Source organism: Lagopus muta, chromosome 5, assembly GCF_023343835.1.
Source record: "Lagopus muta isolate bLagMut1 chromosome 5, bLagMut1 primary, whole genome shotgun sequence".
Classification (NCBI taxonomy): domain Eukaryota; kingdom Metazoa; phylum Chordata; class Aves; order Galliformes; family Phasianidae; genus Lagopus; species Lagopus muta.
In genome coordinates, this window is record NC_064437.1 from 1,721,394 (window position 1) to 1,743,333 (window position 21,940).

At 45.6% G+C, this 21,940-nt stretch overlaps 1 protein-coding gene across 1 annotated transcript in view; it reads right to left on the minus strand.

Annotated features, from left to right (window-relative positions):
• Window positions 1-1,240: 1,240 nt before the first annotated feature.
• Window positions 1,241-21,940, minus strand: part of RAVER2 (ribonucleoprotein, PTB binding 2) — a 29,499-nt gene continuing 8,799 nt past the window's right edge. Inside the window, 10 exon segments of the mRNA XM_048944291.1 lie at window positions 1,241-1,991; window positions 6,129-6,274; window positions 6,638-6,749; window positions 8,880-9,118; window positions 10,240-10,351; window positions 10,540-10,644; window positions 14,134-14,219; window positions 15,092-15,218; window positions 16,584-16,775; window positions 19,906-20,375. Coding sequence (XP_048800248.1) covers window positions 1,845-1,991; window positions 6,129-6,274; window positions 6,638-6,749; window positions 8,880-9,118; window positions 10,240-10,351; window positions 10,540-10,644; window positions 14,134-14,219; window positions 15,092-15,218; window positions 16,584-16,775; window positions 19,906-20,375 — 1,736 coding nt within the window. The 3' untranslated portion in view covers window positions 1,241-1,844.

Sequence of the window (21,940 nt, forward strand, 5' to 3'; positions counted from 1 at the left end):
TCTCCTCCACAGAACTCCACTGTAAACGTGTACCGAACACTTTATTTTCACTGAAAAGGGTAACAAATTAAGAAAGTTGCGTATACAAACAGTTTGAACAAAATATTACAAGTGAACTTATCAATACATACAGAATCCCACCCCCCCAAAACGTCGTGTCTCCCATTAACTGTGCTGCTATTTGGCTGTCTTAGGCATTGCTACCTGTATGCAGTGCATGCTGTCTATCCATACAACACCAGTGAGGGAGGAGAGATTTTGATGTTTAAAAAAAAGAAAACCAGGAAAAATCTCTCTTCTGGTCACACACTAAAGCTTGAAATACAGTTTAAATTGTTCATAAAAAATAAACACAAATCAGTATTAAAAAATATGTCTTCAGTACTGTCTACCAAACTAGAGATTCAGGCCTGCTTTTACAGTCTTAATGGCAGAAGTGAGTGAATCGGGTCCAAATCAATCTGCAATGGGATTCCAAGGGTCCCCTGCCCACCACGTCTGGCCATCACAAACATGGATTTCAAATAATGCTTGCTAGCTCTTCAGCCAAGAGGAGAAACAGCAGAAAAGAAAGGCTAGCCGAAGGTGCTTCGTTCGTGAGCCAAAAATACCGAGTCCTTAAATACAAAAAGACAGTGAGAGCCACCTGGCTGCAAAGCAGTGCAGGGCTGAGCACCTACCGCCGTGCTGCCTGAACGTGAATGGCTTCTCCTTTGGATAAGAACTTCACACGACAGGCGAGATGGAAGAAGCAAAGAGAACTGGAGCCAGGATGCCCCACTGCAGCAGGGCTTGGAGTGCAGCAAACGTCTAAAGATGGCTGGAAAAAATAAATAAATAGAGAGGAGAGCAGGCAGGCAGAACTGAAGAAGGCAGCTGAGGAGAGCTGTAGGGGCACTTCTGCTCTACGTGTGGCTCATCCGCATTCAGGCAAAGCCTAAGAGGTGGTGTATATTCCCCCTTCTGTCACCTCCACCCATCACCTACCACGTTCCTGCAGGAAGGAGGACACCAGGCTGCCAGAACACCACCAAGTGCACTTCCAGAGCATTCAGGAGCCCGCTGCTTTTTGCTCTTTTGAGCTGGTGCTTTGCTGTGTAACACAGCTCCATTCACAAACTGAACTACTCCAAGGAAAAGCTGTGGATTCTTTGCCCAACGCAGATAAAGGTTACTTCATTGGCCAAATGGCAGCTGTCCAAATAAAATCTCATACTGCAAGGCAGCACGCTGCGTAGGATCGCGCTTTTAACAAACATTTATTGAAAACATCACAGCGACTCTAGGAATACATTTGGTATATCTGCACTCCAGGATTAAGAGGGAATCTTAAAAATATAAGGGTTGTAAATGCAGAAATCTTAATCCTGGGATAAGCAAGATCAAAAAAAAAAACCAACAACCCACATTCTTGAGTTAAAAAAATAAGAAAGAGAATTGCTATTAAGACTTTGTCTTTAACTTCCTCAGCCTGAGGACTAGAGAAAGAATCCCTGTTCCCCCCTCAGTGTTTTTATTGCTTTCAGCTGTACGCTGCCAGGAACTACAGAGTGAGCTGGTTACCTCTCTGGGTCGGCTCCAGCTCCCCGTTTGCTTTGGTGGCAGATGAAGGACACCCATCCACCCTTCCAGAAGGCAAGTCAGACTACTGAGAAAGGGCTAACGGCGTATCGGCGCCTACAGCTCACTTGGCAAACCTGCCTGTTACACAGGGTTGCTCCTCTTGGGATATTCGTAACCCACGGAGAAAGAAAAGTTATTTGTCTGAAGTTAAGGCAGCAATAAATAGCAGAGGTACGCAAGGCTTGCCTTCGCCTCTCAAGGCAGGGCTGACTGGTGGGGTCTCAGTAAACGCGCTTCTTTTTCAGCGAGGATTCAGCGTAACGCACTGCGGAGCCCTGAGCGTGCTGGCCGAGGTACTCCACTGGGCCAGGTTCTGGGGAGGCAATGAGGTACGAGGAGCCTCGCTTCTCGCTTCTCGCCGGAGCCACCTGAGGGCAAGAAGAAAACAAGCGACACATGATCCAGAGCAACAGCATCAATAAATAAAGCTCCGGTCTGGGAACGAGCAAAGACCAGGAGCCAGCAACCGGCTCCAAACGCCCGCTCCTGCTGCTTTAGGCTAGCTATACACAGCTCATGAGTCAGTGGTTGTGCCCTTTTCCTACAAACCGATCGTAAATGCACAGGTGCCCGGCTGCACATGCATGTCTGGGAGGGCAAAGGGCTGGCAGGGCTGGAGCCCAGGCTGCGGGATGCATACTGAGAGGTAGCGGCTTCCTGGCCACGCTCTGGCCATCTTCACCCTTTAAAGCACAGAGCCAGTGGGACAGCTGGAGCTCTCTTGCTTTTCTTGAAGAGCTGAACAGGTTAAAGTGCCCCAGTACTGCAAGCAAGGTGTTTAAGGACTTGTTATCCAGCCATGCCAAAGCGTGTTTGTGTTGCTGGCCACTTGCAGGCAGGAATTTACATACGGTAGTCAAGCGAGGGAAAAAGCAGTAATACTGCTTTTAATCAACTTGGACTGAGGTGCCTCACACCAATGTCCCACAGCAGGGGGGTCAGGGCCCAGTGCCCCACAAGGGCACCAGGTTACACCAGGCTCACACTCAGCTCTTTGGGATGCCTCACAGCAGGCAGTACGACATCCATGGCACTTACAGCCACAGGAGCTACATAAAGAGCTCACCACCCTCATCACCAAGTCTTCGTACATCTCTCCACCCCCAGTGTGACACTGGTTTCACTACCAAGGGCTGCACCATTTGCCTCACTCTGACAGACTGATGTGTGCTCTGCAACCATCACCTCAACCCAACGTGAGCACAGCAGGCAGTCTGGGTAACGCCTGGCTCCTGGATCAGGCCAAGTGGGGTCCTGCTTCATGCTGGAATGGGTGTTTTAGAAACCCTAACATCTCACAACCCAGGAAACTAATTCCTTTATCAAAAGCACAGCTCTGCTAACCAAGCATCTCTGAGCTAAATGTTCCCTAGCAAACCTCTGGAGCTTCCCTTGCTAGTTCACATTCACAGCTCAAGTTACTCCTTGCAAGAGTCCAATGCCACTTTAGATGGCACCTGTCATTATCACAAACAAGAATTTACTTTCAGAAGGATTTTGCTTTTCCCCAACACTTCCTGCAGCACTGAGGACGTCACTGTGCGCTTTGCAGCTTCCAGAACATGAATTCTAGAGCCCTGGGCACACAGCTCAGAAAAGCAGAAGAAAGTGAGTGCACACACAAAAGCACATCGTCCTAACAGCACTGAGCCTCTCTGGGAGCAGCCTGCATGCCCTCCTCACTGAGAATTATGTTTTAGTTCTAGGACTGAGAGAAGCACTCGCTCTAAGTTATACTTCTGCTCTGCCTGTGCCAAGGGCTGCTCTCGCTCTGCCTTGTATGGCAGCCAGCACTGCACAACAAGCTGTTTAGCATCACCTCAGTGCAAGCCTTCCTCACTGGCTGGAAGCAAATTGGAAGGCAGCAGCTTGCTCTCATCCCAGGCTCTCTCTGTGATGCCGTTACAATTTCCCCAGTTTCCATCACATCAGAGCTGTTGGGAACCAGAAAGCACAACCTGCCTATGGGGAGTTTTACACACTCAAGCCCTGCCCCCCTCTATGCTGAGATATGCCCTAGGCAGCCCACCGGACCTTGCTGGCTGCCCACAAGCCACAGGTTACCAGAGCTGCTCTGTATCTCTTCCAAGCACAACAATCTCACACCTCCCCACGTCCCTCAGTGCCACATCCCCACGGCTCTGAACAGCCCCAGGGATGCTGACCCCCACCCTTGTGCAGCTGTGCGGTGCTGAGCGCTCTTTGGGGAAGGAATCTGCCCTGGCAGAATGTGGGGCCATCACTTCTCACCCTATTGCCCTTCCATGGCAGCACTTGGGCCTCCAGAGCCTCTCACATTCCCTTGCAGCCGCTCGGTGGCAGCATAAGACAAACAGGGAGAGCTTCCAGCAGCGCAGGCTGGCTGTTTCTTGGCAGCAGCATTTCATGCCCTACCAGCACAGGGTCCTGAAGCACTGCACAGCTGAGAGAGGAACAGCCAACACAGACGCTGAGAGAAGAAAAGCAATTCTCACCTCAGAGGCTTCATTTTCAAATTCATCGACTCTTGCCTGGGTAGGGTTACATGCCTGAGCATAATGCTGATACCACTGCTGAACAGCCTCCTATAAAGGAGGAGAAAACCTCTTCCCATTAGCTGTCTACTAAGATCACTTCAAATGAAAACAATTCCTGTGGCCTCTGGGGACGCGAGGATAAATCAGAGGCAAAGCTCTCCAAGAAGCATCAAAACATGTTTAACACCAGTGATAAACCTCAAGTCAAACATTTAAAGCTGAGTTAAGTGCTTTGGAGATACACAAGGCACTGCTGCCTAGACAGGGGTGTAAGTGCAACATCACTGCTGTAATAGGGAAGGGACAGGCAGTATGCAGAGAGATGAACAATGATGACAAGTGGCATCTCTGGACCTAAGTCACATCACTGGAGTCCTTTGTATATCTGATACCAACAGTAATTACACTAATACTACATTACTAAACGAATTTTTTGACAGGAATTCAAGGATTTGTAGATAGAAACTACCTACACAAAGTACCAAAACAAAGCCAACGATTGGATTCAAACAAAACCATTCAAGATGATGTCAGAGCTCACACGATACAAAACTGCCCATGGACATCCCTCCTGCCCCTCTAACCATCACTGTCACCAGGTCAGTGTAACTGGGAGCCAGGCCCAGCCCCTGCAAACTCCCTGCTGCAGCAAACACTGAGCACTGACCCCATCCCCACCAACCTCCCTGCTCAGGGGACTCCCTACTACACAGAACACTCAAGCCCACTTGCTCGCTAGCCCCAAAATGTTTGGGGTGAGAGACTGCCTTGCTGCCAGCCTAGGAGCAGAGCTCGTTTCTGCCTGCCTAACGAGGGGTCAGGAAGCTCAAAGGAGGAGGTGCTGAGACAGGGCAGGAGGAGTGTGAAGCACAGCCAGGATGGGGGTCTCACAGCACACCCAGGACTTCTACACAGAGCATCTATACTTGTTCAGCATAAAAGTGTTTCTACACCGATTAGTGACAGCCAATGAAAATGCGGAAGTGTTGTTTCACAGTGTATCAGTGACTGCAAAATCCTACTGGAGGATCTTGGGGATGCTCAGAGATCACACCCATATCTGTAAGTACTTGAAGGGAGGGTACAATGAGGATTGGAACCAGGCTTTTGCCAGCGGTGCCCAGTGCAAGCCCAGAGGCACCTGGCAAAATCTGGACCCCAGAGCAACCCCTGCTCACCAGGCAGCACTGCTGAGCTGGGCAGTGCTGGGACCAGAAGGGTGCTGGGGTCTCCTCCTTGGACATCTCCAAACCTGGATGTGGTGCTGGGCAGCTGAACCCAGAGGTGCCCCCACCTCAACCATGCTGTGATTCTGCATCGTTCTCAGAAATAGGACAAACTGATCTCCAGAGCAGAGGCAGCCCTCCAGCACAACGGCTCTGATCGCCAAATGGTAAAAATGGTGAAGCAACACCCAAGCTGTGAATCCAGCAGGCAAAGGCTACAGACATTCCCAAAGCTATGCAACGACTTCTGCCACACAGAACACACTCTTCTCTGGGACACAGAACATGCTCATCTCTGGGGTCTAACCAAAGTTCAAGAAAACTTTAAAACTGTCTCAGGAAGGGAAAAACTTTTGAAGAGAGACCAAAGACAAGCCAGGAGTTGTATGAGAACAGCTGTTTAGTTGACTGTACTGAACTCAGGTTCTCAAGAAGCAAACTTGCCACAGTTAAGACCCTGCAGCAGAACCCACTGAAGCTTTTTCTGACTGCACCACTGAAAGGGAGAAACTATCAGCAGTGAGGACTTACAGCATTCACCCAGAAGAAAAGGGTGGGCTGGGGCTGCAGGGGAGCCTAGGGACAGCTTGAGTAGGGCTCATGGCGTTGGGCAATCTGTTCAACTGTGTGCAGGGCTGTGAGACCAAGGAGTGCACTGAGAGCAGCTCAGGCTGGGATCTGTGAGCAGCCTGCCACAAATCCTGCTGCCACAGCTCCAGGTGACAAACCACTCATCAGCAGGATGCGCTGCAACACAACGTACCTGTGTGTACTCCCCGTGCTGCTGAGCGTAATTAAAGTAATTTTCCATTGCATGTTGTGATGCGGTTCCCTGAGACACAGCAGCATCCACGATGTTGTTGGGCAGTCCGCTCTGCTGTGGTGGACTCGAGGCTTTGCTGGCAATTGCTGTTTGTAACACAATGAACAGGCACAGCTCATGCAAACTGCACAGACAGGATTGCAGTCTTGTTCAGCAATGCTCTGGGATTACAACAGGAATCTGCTACTTCCTATCAGACTGTGCTTAAAACTAATCAGTGCTATGAATAATTGACAGGATTTCTAGAAGGTTATCTGCATCAGCTCACCTACCAACTCTGAAAGTGTACCCTCCTCATGTAGGGTCAGGACAGATTACGTTGTAATTTTAAGACAGAATTCAAGGTTTTATTGTGTTGTGGCCACTGGAATGACCTGCTAAACACAACAGTGATTTGCCACGTTCTGGCTGAGGAAACTTTCCAATACAACTGCTGAATGTCTGCTTACCTGGAAGACAGATACCAGGCAACACGCTTGCCAAATTCAAGTAGGGGTTGGTACTAAGGCGGATTTCTTTTGGCGGTTCTCCTAGCAGAGAAGTCTGTTTTTTCGAAGGAGGCTGTGAAATAATGGAATAGATCAGTACACATTGTAATCACACATCTGTCAGAAACAGGATAAGCATCCCAGCATGATTTTGAACAAAGCTTAGCTTGTTCTGGACAAACTTTTAAAATAAATACCGGGGACAACAATCTGGATGCACTGCCCACATGTTTTTCTTGACAAATGATTGTGTAGGAATGCTTCCCTTCAGACTCCAAGTTACTAAAGGATATTAAACAGCCATCACCAGCTTTTGCATTCAAGTAAATGAACGCTAATCACTCCAGATTAGGGAGGCAACATTCTGTTTGTTGGCCAAGACAAAGTCAGCTCTGGTCACCCGGAGTCAAAAGCAAGTGAAGGACAAACGAACCCTGGACTGGAGAGATGACACCGTCCTCGATCTGCCATTATAACACATCTTACCCATCACCTATTTATAAACCCTTACTTTCAAAGAGGGAAATGTTAATGAGTGGAAATGAAGCATCAGAACTGAGTCACTTCTCCATGCCGCCAGCAGTGCTTTCTTCCCTCCGAGGTGCCGCGAAGGGAACCCACCAGCACTGCATCCCCCTGCCAGGGAAGGGCTCTCTGAAGAGAGATCATCTGCAGCTACAGACAAACAGTGCGATACGGGAGAAAAGCAAAGCTCATTCCGAGGGAAAAACCACTGCCAGCAGCTGCTGTTTTCAATAACTGAGTGGCTGGGTGGGACAAAACACGACATTAGTTGCACAGCGTTCAGAAAAACAGAACTAAGGATGAGACAAGCAGTGATGGCAAGCTGCATAGTCTGCCTGGAATAACACGGCTCCGAGATGTTTACACAGCATCCTAACCTACACTTAAGCTTGCTCGTTTTTTCAAAGCTCTTTAAAGAAAAAAAAAATCCATCACTTCCCAGTAAACTGGTATTAAATCACCAAACTGCTCAAAAACCAAACACAAGAGAGGCGCTTGGGGTGGGATGGCAGCTCAGTATCAAGGATCAGGACTTGGGTGACTTGCCACGGAACAGATGCTCGGTTATTGGGCTGTCTATGATGCAGAAAATGAACTACTACATCTATAGGGATTTTCCTGATAAACACTGTATTTACTCATTGAAACAAATGGAATATAGAGCCATAGAATCACAGAATGGTTTGGACTGGAAGGGACCTTTAAGATCATCTAGTTCCAAACCCCCTGCTATATAGGCAGGGATATCTAGACTGCTCATCATTTCATCACATTCCCTTTTCACTAAAGGAAGCACTGAACTAAAGTACTGATTTTATATGTGCTGCATATTCTATCTCTGTGTATCCATCCATAGGTAAAACTCCACTTTGTCACAGCAAAATGGGATTTTACAGGTTGCTTTCTGAAGTAGGATCAAAGTAGGCACCAGTACTGCCTACAATCTGATCACGTCAAGTGCTTCAAAAACACCAAAGCAAAAGTGAGATGGGATGCAAATTAAGCAAGAAAACATCAAAATACATATGTATATTATTAAAAAAAATGTAACTGCACAGACCAGATTCTGTTAATGACAGGATATGCTGAAAAAATGTCAGTAGACCATTTTAGCTCAGGTTAAATCTATGTCATCCCCCCCCCTGCCTTCATGGGAATGAATATTAAAACTAATTTTAGATTAAGGAGATGTCAGCTGTGGCTAAGGGGATACAGAGCTCACATGGAAAATTAACACACACACATTCATTTGTATACATACACCGTCTGGAAATTGAAAGGTCCTACGCTGTGCCAGCACAATTGCTCCTGATTAGTCATGAAATTCAACCACAAGTCCAATTTTCAGTGTTTAAAAGGGACGCTGCCCTTGAGATAATTTCATCATCAAATACTATGAAGCACACACATGGGGAAAAAAAACCCTTCAGCGCTGTAAAAAGATTCCTTTGTTAATTCATTTGGACCACCAAAGAGCATTATTGTTCTCTCTCTATAATTCATAACTGAAATGACCTCAAAACGTCTCATGAACGATCCTGTGATCTGACAGATTCTACAGTGAGGAAACGCAAAGAGGAGCTGCAGTTCACACTGGAGCTTAAGGAGAACGCTTGAGGGTAAGCGATGAGAAGCAGCAGGAGAAGAGCACCAGCACCGCCTGCGCAGCCCTCCTTACCCCCAAACTCGTGTCAGCGCTTTTCAGCTGGTTCAGTTGATTCTGCTGCTTGGCGTGGCCGGCCCGCAAGGCTCCTGCAGCGATGTTGGTTACACCCTGATGATACGGCTGCGAACCCGAGACGACTCCTTCAGCACTCAGTGCTTTATCCGGAGCATTATTTTGCCCTGGTATGGCTTGCCCAACAATGTGCTGATTTGGGAAGAATGGCAACAAGCCCATCCCCGCTGCTGCTGCTGCTGCTGTTTGAATTGGAGGCAGATTAGATGCTGCAGTCAACCATAAATGGAGAAACTTTTCTGTTAGACAGGATTCATCAGTACTTTTTGCTGGTGGCTCTTATTAAGCGATCCAAAAAAACACACGTAGAGATCTACTTCACAGCTATCACAGCACACCGACTTCTGGTTATAGACTTTATTTTTCTGCCATATCGGAAGCAAACTCTATTGAAAGCTAATTCTATAAAAGAAAACCCTGAGTTCTCTCATTAACGCCTATCAGAATTAGTTACTCCCTAAAACACTTAGCAACAACATCACAGAGGATCCTATGCAGGGAAAAGCCTCCAACTTTGACTTGCATTAGTAAAACCCTTCACAAGTGGAACAGCTAGAACACATTGTCCAAAATTAAAATCTAGGCATTCAGAATGGGTTTCTTTCTGTTTCCCAAAGAAGGCGGCTTTTCCCTGCTCCTGGCTACTGCCATCATTCAAGCTGCCTGTAAAACTGCAGAGTACATGGCCCTCAGTGAGGAAAAAGGAAGATGTTCTAATCACAACTCATCTTTCCTCATAGAAACTGAGGGCATCACTAGTGCAGGAATTGGCATTCAGAGCTGCTATCTGCCACAGATTGGACATTAAAGCTGCCCTGCTTAATGAACTGAATGCAGAACAACTATCTGCAGTGCTCCTTCAGCTACTCAGCTACTTCTTTGAAACAACAAACCCCAGGATCTTGAATAAAAGCACGTTCCAGCTGTGCTAAACCTCTAGTAACTGAACAAGCAGAATTTTCAACCTTCTCTGCAAATATTCAACAAATGCAACAGAGTATTCCTTCTTCCCTGAGTAAACAGATGAGAAAATCCAGGCAACAAAGCGAGGCATTTCAAGTTCAAATGGCCACAACCTGCTGAATCAACAGGCTGAAGACAGCTATATAGCAATATACCTTGTTAACCTGTGTAATTCTTTGGCTAGATGACTTGCATTATTGTCCAGCTCTATGTCTACCTTCCTGCCAAGTAACAAGGTTCAAACATAGTTTGCTTTTGGCAGTGCAGGAGAAAGGAAGGTGCTCCATTTCAAGCTGAGCATTTGTACTGACTTGGTATGAAATAAAAGGTCATTTACACTTGAGAGCTTCTCCACGGGTTCCCATGCCTGAGCTCACTGATGGCATTACCCCTATTCCCAGCACAGTCTGCAGCAGCATTGTTGGAGGCTCTCCCAGCAAACCTGGTTTCTATAAGGAAGAACAGAAAGCCATGTAAATGATTAAAACCTGTCTGCAGCTATTTCTTTCACATTCAGTTAATCTTTTCACATACTCTAGACAGTCAAATTATGCTAGATGAGAAAAATCCCAAAATACAATGATTTATCATTTCTAAGAATGTCCAAAGACAGCTGGAATTAAAGTGATGACCTTACACTATTGGCCTGGATGTTCTCCATCTTCATCAGCTGCTGCTGCGGCAGTGGGAGGTGAGCAGGGCTCTGCAGCAGCAAGTTACTCGTGTTGCCCAGAATTGAGTTCTGTGAAATCAGTACAGTTGTCAGTTAGCAGTGATGGAAAACAGCACGCTTCCAAAACATTCTCAGATGATCCTGCTTACAGAAATTCAAATTAGTTTCTGAATTAATACGACAAAGGAGAGCAGCTATTTCCTCCAGAGAACTAAATTAGAATCACCAAGGATGGAAAAGGCCCCCAGCATCACCCAGTCCAACCGCCCAGCTATCACCAGTCTTTCCCACTGAACCTCAGTGCCACATCCACACCTTCCTTCAGCATCCCCAGGATGGTGCCTCCCTGATCCCTGGGCAGCCCATTGCAGCATCCGACCACTCTTTCAGAGAAGAAATTTTTCCTGACACCCAACCTGCCCCTCCTGGTTCGTTCACACTTCAAGTTCTTTCAGCCTCTTCCTCCTAGCTCTTTTTTCACCTCATAACCACAAATGCATTTTCTGATGGCTTCTAACAAAACAAAAGTATACTCCAAATAGAATCCAGACTCCACTGGCACCCTTTGGTCTAAGCCAGCAAGGAAACCTACCCGTGGCCTGAAGCCTCTGCAGAGAGACGAAGCAGAGATGGAGAGCTACCTACAGCATGCCAACATGAAAGATGAGACACAAGGACTTCAGCAGATTACGAGCTGTGTGAATAAGGACTTCATTGTTTGTTAATGTTTGCATCGTGCCGTGCATTGCGTTTCTAATACATAATCTCCACCAACATCTGCACAGCTTCCAGGACTCCATTACAATTGGCAGGGACTCTCAGTCCTCGCTTCGCTGCTGCCAAACAGTATCATTACTTTCAAAGAGCAACAGCCACAAGTTTTTATTCCCCTTCTGCTGGGAGCTACCTATGTGAACCTTTCCTCCACCAAACATTAAAAAGAATGCTTTCCAACAAACATTCATTCAAAAGATGACAACTTGTTAGCAGTGCTTTACCCAGTTCACAAAATGCTAGTATTTTCCAGTCAAAATCCCTGGAATTGCTGGTTGCTACCACAGCTGAGGCACCTCACCAAGAGCCTTGGGGGCACCACTGTCAGACTGTGCCACTGCTACACCCCGTGCTTTGTGCTTAGGCTCCAAGGAAAACTTACATTCATTCTGGATCCCAAGAGCACGTTGTGAATGCAGCCTTGAAACTTCCTGACAGCCACTCCTGAGAGTGATCTGCCAGGCAAAACACGAGTTGCCACACAGACCTTTCCGTATCACAGTGCAACAATAGATACACACAACACTAACTGTGTCAAATCACAACCAGCACAGCCTTCCTTGTGCCCAAAATTTCCTAAACAGCATGCTCAGCAACACCAGGTAGTGAAGCTCGAAAAGAAGCTCTCAGGTTGTGTGGCTTTGCATTATCTTACGGTCTCCTGCAACACTCCTTGCAGGTATTGTCAAGCTCTGGTTGTACCTCTGTGTAATGAGGTCAAACCACGAGGTAAAAATCTTTCCAATATGGCCTTCTTTTAAAGAAAAACAAAAATCCTTCAATTTTTCCAGCTCTTTAAAAACTGTAACAGTACACCAAATAGTGTATCTTATGAGTTACAGTGCTGGATACTGGAGTAAGAAACATGAAGTTTAAAACAAAGGCCCATGTATACATTAGTTCTGCATCTGCTATTCTAAGGGTGCCAGTGATTTCCAGCAGAAATCACCCATGGCAGATCACTGTTCCCAGTGCCAATGCATATTCCTTCTTCCAATGAATTAGTTCAACTGGAAAACATTCAGAAGTAAAGATCGGATCGGTTAGATCCCTCAGATTCCTCTCAGCTAACAAGGAATTAGTGAACAGCTGGATGAATTAGGAGAACACGTCACTGTGAAAGTTCAAAATGTGTTGTTTTGGCACACGATAACCATAACTAAGAGAATTTGCAACAAAAAAGTTAGAAGTCATGCTACCTCCGGGCTTGAAAGAGTACTGCATGAATAACCCACTTGTTCACGTTTCTCTCCACTCAATCTCTTTTTTATCAGTTATTCCAAAATGCTGTCCTGGAGTTATGCTAAGAATATTTGTTCCTACCCATTAAATTACCTTACAGAACTCTGAAAATAAAACAACAAGAACAAGATACAGAGGAAACTCAATCAGCATGTGACTTGGGGGATGGAGGGAGAGTCAAGTCAGGACAGTGTCTGCTCCTGCATGCTGCACACTCCATTTCAACACAGTAACAGCAGTGACCCGGTTCTTTGCCTTCTGAGAATACTCTGAAATAAGTCACTGAATAACAGAAAAATGTGTCTAATAGAAAGGACTGGGATAATCAAATCACTGCCAATAAAATTCCAATTACTAGATCAGGTTTGGAGATAATTAATTGACAGGAAGCCTCCTGGAAGAGAATTAGACATGGAAGTCTATCCAAAAAGAAAGCACTAAGTCGTTTGGCTGCAGAACTCTAAGCCAAAACCATTGGATTGTCATCAATCATTCTGTGAGCTGTGTAAAACATGCCTCTCTCCAGCTGTGATTAGAAAACATTCACACTGCCTTCCAAGGAAGCAGAGATTCCCCAAGAAGGGCTCTAGTAACTAAATATACCCATGGAAAATGCTGTTTACATACAGAAAGTACAAGCAAGTCATGGTTGTTTTTTTGATTGCACAATTCATCCAATGGGACAAAAGTCTTTCTTTAAGATCTGTGCTGTTTGCCAAAAGAACTAGTAAAGCACTGGACTCTACTTCCAAATGGGAATATCTGAAACATCAGAAACAGCAAGTGAAAGCAGTACTCAAAGGTACTTCAGAACAATCCCCTCTTGGTACTGAAGGTAAATGCTGGCTCTTGGCAGAGCTGGAGAAATGATAGAACCTGAAGCAAGCTGCTGGCCAGGAGAACTGCTGCAGGGCTGGGCTGTGCCTGTGGGCACTGCTCCAATCACAAGTTCATCCCCAATGTCCCTGAAAGGATCTACAGAGATTCTGGAGTCTGTATGGAAGTCGGATCCAATTTACATTATTTCCAGATAGTCTGAAAAAACCTGAAGCAGCCTACAGCCTTGTTTTCTTTTTTTTTTTTAGACTGAGGAGTAACATCTGCAATTCCTATTTTTATGGCCTACATAGCACACTTCAGTTCTTTCAAGCTTTAAAATAAAAACACATCCAGTGATGCAAAGCTTCTTGGCTCGAAGACAAAACAGTCTCTGTATGAAGCACATATAGACAGCTGAGAGAAAAATGGATGTGAGACCCCAGACCTCTAAATAAAGAGGTTTTTTGTCATTGGTCTCTATGCCAGCAGGTGTTAGCAGATAAAAGCATCAGGTAAGATAAACCAAGTTACTTGTGAACAGCAAGCACAGCCTGCTCTTACATCACCCACCACACAGCAAGTGGTTGCTTCATTCCTTCTTATTTGTTTTGAAAGATTGCTTTAGTAACACCACTTGATTTTAGCTGGAAGGTTTTGAAATCAGATTCTCAAATATTCTTTTTCATGCTGAGATCTCTGGAGATGTGGAGTTTTGACACCTACCTGGTGGACTTTATTCAGCTGTAGGAAAGGAGGGCTGACTGCTGTGTTCATAAGGTGAGGCAAACCTGCTGCTGCTCCCAGAACTCCTTCAGAAACAAGACAAGAGTTGCAGCATCCTTATAAGTCAGGCAAGTGATCACTTTCATAACAGTTATTCTGTAATTTTTACATTTGTTTCCCACAAAACTTTCTGGCACAGTACGGGGAGCCTTTCCATACAGTCATCTTTGATCTGCAATCAGAGATCAAACATACTTGGCACGAAGCTCCTCTGGAGCTGATATTTTGCTCAGAGAGGCAGAAATGCTGCAGTTGGTTGCCAGACAGGGGCTTCCCACACTATACACATTTCATATCCTTCAGATGTTATTGCTGAAACCGAAAAGCAAGAAGCAGTACACCATTTTTGGAACAAATTCAGCCATCTGCCACCTGAGACTTCAAATTATCTGCTCCTGTTCCTAATGCTGTCCTACTACTTTCACTGTCTGGAATATGGTGACTGCTTTTACTACATTTGCTCACAGCCACCCTAATGGAAGGCAGGGAAATGATTCTGGCTGTTGCTGCTCTCACTGCTGGGCACAACTATGGCAGCACACCGGTGAGAAATGACTTCTAGACCTGAATCAAGAGGAGACACACTCAGGCTGCAACATTCAACTCCAATCAGATTTAAACTTACAACTGTAACGATGTCTGTGAAGGATGCTTGTTTTAACCTTTACTTTAACTGATGCTGGGAGACCTCAGAGTGACAGTGAGGACCTTTCTAGATAACACTAGCTCTACCCATCAGCATAGTGTACCAAACCACCTCTGGCTTGTGAAAAAGGCATCTACACAGCCATCTTGAAGCTGTCTGCACAGATCTTAAGAGCGTTGGTGTTTCGCTCCTCTGCTGGAATTCCTCATTAAGAACAGGGTTTTGTTTTAAACCAGCTGTAAAATGGCTTACCAGGTTTGACAGCGTGTCCACGCAGCTGGGGCTGCAGGAGGATTTGCAGCATTGCTGGATTGTTAAAACTCTTCATGATCTGCACCGGATTCGGCTCTGGAAGCAATCCTTTCCTATTGTTCCTCATCTCAAATGGAGAGATAGAAAGATGTTAAAAACAGGAGATAGCAACGCATCCATTGACATCTCTGGATAAATGCTGTTTCCTTGAACAAGGTATCCTAAAGAGGGAAGTTTGGACATGCACATCCCACACCTGAACAATTCACTTTTCCCTTCTGTCCCACACAGCTAACTGATGCTGCATCAGCACTGCCTTCACTCAGGCACTGAGTGCTGTTCTCCCAACCTGTCCTTCACTTCTCTGGGTTTCTACTCACACACTTCCTCCATCACTCTCTAACAGACCTAACAGCACCTGGATGCTTTCACTCTATCTCAAGACTTTTGGAGTAGCTGGAGGTCTAAACCACTGCTCTGCATGGCAGTTCAACCTCAGTAATGATTATTTCCCAGACCACAAAGAACTGACGTTGATCTTTTCTTTAGAAGTGTTTGTTTTCTCCTTCAAACTACAACAGCGTTATCAAAAAAGGAGAACACAAAAGGTGGTCTTGTCATAGCCTTTAGGTTTTATGTCAGTCTTAGGTTTATGTCATAGCCTTTAGGTTGGATGTCAGGGGGAAGTTCTTCACAGAGAGTGGCGAGGTGCTGGAACAGAGGCTGTGATGCCCCATCCATCCCTGCAGGTGTTCAAGGCCAGGTTGGATGGGGCCCTGGGCAGCCTGGTCTAATATCAGATATGGAGGTTGGTGGCTCTACATGCAGCAGGGGGTTGGAGCTTCATGATCCTGGAGGTCCCTTCCACCCCAAGCCATTCTATGATTCTATGACAGCCCTGCTCGTCTCTTCTATAAAGAGCTAGAGCTACCCAAAGTAATGCTTCTACTTTTGCTTCTACTCTTATGACAGCTCCTTGTAACACTTACCGCATCCAGTTTTCTAGGAAATAATTTGATGTGATGGGTAGGTATAGAAAGCTTTCTCCTGTACTGAGCAGGAAATTAAACTATTTCTCCTACCTTGAAATTTACCTTAAAACTGACAAATTTCTGCTTTAAACCAAAACCAAAACTCCGTTTTAGCTCATGAAACGCCTCCACCTCCATTTACTTCTGTTCCAAATAGGAACAATTTCTCTAGCAGAGATTAAACTTGCTGACATCCCAGAGCTCTACCAGCCTTACCTTATATATCTTCCAGCTCTCTGCTTTACCTCCTTGCAACAGATGGCCACGTTTTGCTTAGGAAGGAGACCGAACCGGGCCGACCGGTCAACAAAAAAAAAAAGCCAACACACAACAAAACCCAAGCAGCTAACACATCCAAAGGCCTGGCTACCTTTCCTAAACAAAGCAGCTGAATGCCTTAGAGACTCAGCTCGCTCGGGGTGTAACAAACTCATTCTGAAAACAGATGTGCAAAACCTTACCATCCTCTGCGCTGCGATAAGCGCTGCCAGTGTGCTTCTGCCGGGCGCTCCTGGAGCACAGTACGACACCTGCACTCTCCTCCCTTTGATCACCGTGCCGTCCATCGCCTCCTGCACTTTCTCAGCCTGCTCTGCAGTTTCGTACTCGATCACTGCAAAGTCACCAATGCAACTATCTTCATCCTGAGCAAACTGCAACAACATTTCACAACACGATTCAACAAAATGGAGGATTTCAGGAGCTGTCTTGAAATGTTTTCACCTGTAAACTACTCTGCTAACAGCTGAGGGATGATAACATCTACCCAAATTAGCCTGTTTCTTTTGGAAGCATTCTAAGCATAAGATAAGCATCATAGCTTCTCATTAGACTTGGTATGTTTGTTGTGTCTCCTTGAACCACCACCACAACTTTCATTTCATGGTGAACCTGAATTATGAAGCGGTTAATTTACATAACGAAAAAGAGGAGAAGGAGAATTTCAATACAGCCACGTGCTACAGCGTTTGTTTTTATTATTACCAATTTGCAGAAGAACGAAGAGTCTTTACTACACTAACAGAAATGTCATTCATCAGACTACAAGACAGCTGCTGAACCACGTAACTGCGCACTACACTGCTGTATTCTGCCTTGTAGAAGGGCTGAAGTCTGTGGTTGAACGCAGTGCCAACACAGAAGATGCCAGACTGAGCAATCAAGCAGACTGCAAAGAGGCTTACTTGTCAAACAATGCTTTGCTCTTTGTTTGCAGAGTTTTTATAGCAGAATGAGCAGATTTAAATCCGGCAGAACAAAACAAGAGTGTGAAAAGGGAGGCTATAAAGCTTTGGCAAAAATATCCAGTCCCAGCTTAGCTTCACTGGGGAAGACACAAAGTACCTACGAGAAAACACTGGTTTGCCACTATGGAACTTACTGCAGTTGTAGGGAAAGGAATGAGTTATCCTTGTGCACTCTCTTGAAGCACAGCAGTAGAAGATAACACACGTTCCCCTAAGTCCTAGGAAATGTCTGAGAACCACATATCAACACTTGGATTCAGCTGCTCCTCATAGAACATTTCTTTTTGCAACAGAGAAGTAATCAAATCGGTTTCAAAAATGACAGCTTACGAAAAATGAAATAAATCAGGAAAATTGCTGTCCTGGTTTCAGCTGGGGCAGAGCTCATTTTCTTCATAGCATCTGGTAGGATGCTCAGCTTTGGCTTTAGGAGAAAAACAACGCTGATAACACAGTGACGTTTCAGTTGTCACTGAGCAGGGCAGCACAGAGCCAAGGACATTTCCATTTTTCAGCTCCTCGTGCTGCCCTACCAGTGAGGATGCTGAGACACAAGGAGCTAGGAGATCCCAACCAGGGCAGCTGACCTACACTGGCCAAAGGGATATTCCACCCCATATGGCATACGTGGCTGTGGGGAGTTGGCCAAGGGCAGCTGCTGCTTGGGGACTGGCTGGGCATCAGTCAGTAGGCAGTGAGCTTACACGCTGTAGGTCTCTTGTTTTGTAAATACATACTATTATCATTACTATTATTACGTTCCTTTTCTGTCCTAGTGCATAGTTTTTCACCTCAATTCATCAGTTCTATTTGCTCTACCTTCACCCTCCTCTCTGCCCACTCCACAGGGCTGTTTTCCCTGCCAGCCCTTGCCACTGCTCAGGGCAGAGCCTCCCTTACCTATCAGTACTGCCAGGAGACACGAGGGACAGCTTGGAACACACCACACATCTGTTCTGAGAGAGTTACTGGCAATAAATCTTAAACCATCATAAGTAAATCTACTTTTCTGCTGCTAACATGCTTCTGCTATTGATTACACTATTACACAGTGAATTTATACAAGTTCTAGGTAGTATGACAACATATCTTCTTGGCTATACTTTTGTCTGGATGCCTGTTTTAAGAAATAGACACCTGTTAATTCCTATTATTTATGGAAACACACATTTAGTGCCATTTACTGACAGTATAAACGCAAGCACACGCTCCTCATCTACATGAAGTGAAGCTCACATATTGTTATAATTAAAGAGGGAAGGTAAAATTTTCAATTGCCTTTAACTGCAAGGTAGAATGGTGTTGCTGAAAACAATCTTTATCAAAGAAGCAATATTTGTCTGTGAATTTCCTAATTTAAAAAGAACACTGAGAAACTGCTGGGGGACCTCATCACAGCCTCAGTATTATCTTGAGGGCTAGAAAAATGCCCCAAGCTAAAAGACTTCACAGCATCAATATGTTCAGCTAATTAAAAGAAGACTGAGCAAGTGACTGGATTACAGCACGTAATGCATTCTCTCAGGAAGAAAATAGCGGGGAGCAAAGGCTCCTCAACCTTGTAATCGCTGAAGTGAGCAGAGGAGAGAGACGTTCAACCATGGAAACATGCAGAAGTACAAAACAACAAGGGATGGGCAGTTACTTGCTATGTATTCATCTCCTGCTATATCTGGATCAAGCAAATATAAGGATATGCTTTAAGCAATTGCATATGACTGGGGCTCTAGGGAAATGCAATGGCCAACAGGTGGTCAGGCTAGACAGCCTAATGGGCCTTCTGCTCTTAGACACTGAAAGCCTCTGGTTACTGATCCTTGAAGCTAATCCCTGAGCAACCTTCCAAGACACTCAAGGAAACAAAAAACAAGTGAAATCATACCCAACTGCATGACTACAAACAAAGCTCTCTTTCTCTGGCCTGTCTGTGCTACCCTGGCCTGCAACACTTCCACAAGCAACATGTTGTGGTCTAGTATCTCGGAAGAAAACCTTTGCTTTGCAAAGGCTAGAAAGAATCTCTCTCTTCTGTGCCTGCAAGTAGCACTTCCATCACTGGCAAGTCCAGTGGCTCCAAGATCCCAAGCCTACAAGTTTCCCAGCTAGGGAAAAACACATTATATATACATACATACATACATACACACACACATGCATATCCTACATGAAATGTTGCACTTATGGTGTTCATACTCAGGCTTGCTTTACTGAGCAGTAAAACCATCAGCAATATTCACTTTAAAAGCCCTCTAAAAAATTTCTAGAACGAAATTCAATAAAATATATGGGAAAGGGATGGGCTATAAACATTTTAGCGGTGCTTAACAGGAGTGGTCTCCTGCAGAACTCCCAGATGGCACATCCAGTCAATGCAAGCTCACGCCAGTAACACATCTGTACCACACAACATATTGCAATGCATACTCATTCACAACTTAAATGAAAAAAATGAAAGACAAGCAAGCAGTGCAGGATGCAAATACAGAGCTATTTAAATCACAACCTTCATCTTCCAAAAAGTATAAATGCAACATACCTGGCAGAATACAGGTTTATACTGTAGCGAGAAAGCCTGCAACAGTTCTTTCGAATCAGCAAAGTCCTTTTGCAATTTATCTACACAAAGGCACTTGGAGTGAATTAGATTAGTAGTCAGCTGGTTCACATCCATCCACTGTGCAAAGAGAGTGCTCTCGTCTAACTGCTTCCCCAGAAGTTCCAGTCTCGCCTTTGCAGCAGAGTCCTTCTTCATATATTCCACAAAGCCATAGCCCTTGGAATGACCAGTAACTTCATTATAGACCAAAAAACACCTCTCCACATTGCCATAAGCACGCACGAGTTCTTCAAACTCTTCCAACGTAAATGAAATAGGCAAATTGGTAATGCACAGCAAAGCATCTGTTGGCTGGAGTTGCACGGATATTTCTTTTCCTCGAAGAGAGTACTGGTGAAACTTCTGAATTGCATTTTGAGCCTGCTCTCCATTTAACAGAGTAACAAATGCTGAAAGAGACCAAGGAACGTTACATTATTTCTTACTTTGAAAGTAACCACTGCAGCCCACCTCCTCTAAGGAAAGCCCACACAAAACACAACCAGTGCAAGCCATAATTCTGTCCTCTCCCTCATCACTCTACTGGAGAGGTGCCAGCACTTTACAGGACAGATCTGATGAGATGTCCCTGCCTGTCCCCTGTCCTGTGGGTCAGCACCCTTCTCTGCTGGGCAGCCATGGGATGAGCCACATACAGGCCCTGGGCATAAGGCCTGGTGATGTTGTGGTCACATTGCAGTGGGCTGGGTGCTGGCCCAGGATGGCTGCCCCCTCACCATGGGCTGGGGAGCACTGGGCAGAGAAGCAGGGCTGCTTGTGGCAATGGAGGGTGCCTGCTCTGCCTGCTTGACAACCGGCATGGATGTTCCAAGATGGATGATGACATGGTCCATGTTGGCCAACTACTGGCTGTGAAGGAAACAGAGGATGGGGAGCTGGGGCATGAGGCTGAGACAGCCCTTGGGAGGGTAGCAGGGGCTGCCCCCAAAATCAGGCTGCTGTTTCTCCTTCCTTTGATAGCCACAGCCTCAGATGTGGACTGGTCCACACAGCACAACGCTCCCATCCCCCCACTCCTCACCACTCAGCTGGAGACTGAGGACATTTTACACTTCCCATCCTTTGGATGCATAAAATGAAAAGCTGATTCTGCACATGTGTCTAGAATGAATTTCTTTGTGAAGAGCTCCACAGTTTTAAAACATTCTAGCCTGCAAATGAATTGAAATGGGAAAGTTAACCCACAGACAGCATTAATGGTTATCCATTCACATTTTCCTCTCAGGTTTCACTCTCAACCCTTCAAATGCCACCCTTAAGCGTCTGTGCCACACTGAGGAAACACCACAGTCCTGGATGTAGCTTCACTGGGGGCAGAAACACCATGGGACAGCTCTGCTTACTGCAGGCTGTTCTGTGGCCTGGGGAGCCCTGCAGCCTGCTTAGCACCCATGTTGCTCTGGTGGGACATGGGCCACCTGAACGCATTCAGCAAACACAACCCTCCCTGCATCTCCTGGAGACAGAGCAGGAAGCTTTTTCCATTTGCAGTTTGCTGCAGGTACTCACAATGAGCATGGAAAAAACAAGGAGCCCAGTCAGAAAGGTCCAAAGGAAAGAGATGAAACTGCAGCAACAATGCTCAGTCCAAGAAACTTGTCTGGAACCACAGCCCAAAAACTGTGCTAACCATGTTTTCTTATTCTATATCCAAATTTGGAGTCTGTTGTCCAGAAACGAGTATAAACAACGTTTTCCTCCTCACTACACAATTATCACTTTTGTAAGAATAACACAAGCCAAAAAAACACAAAGCTATCCCAAACCTCAGGGCAGCACAGAATTCACTGCCATAAATCAGATCTCCCAGCACAGTTATTTAGACAATGCTTTTTAATTATTTTTTTTTCCTCCTCTTTAAGACAGCATTTGAAGTAAAATTTTCTGCCTCCTTTCCTATCCGTGACCACACTGTGACTACAGGCAGATTTCTGCCAGTCACAGCAAAACACAC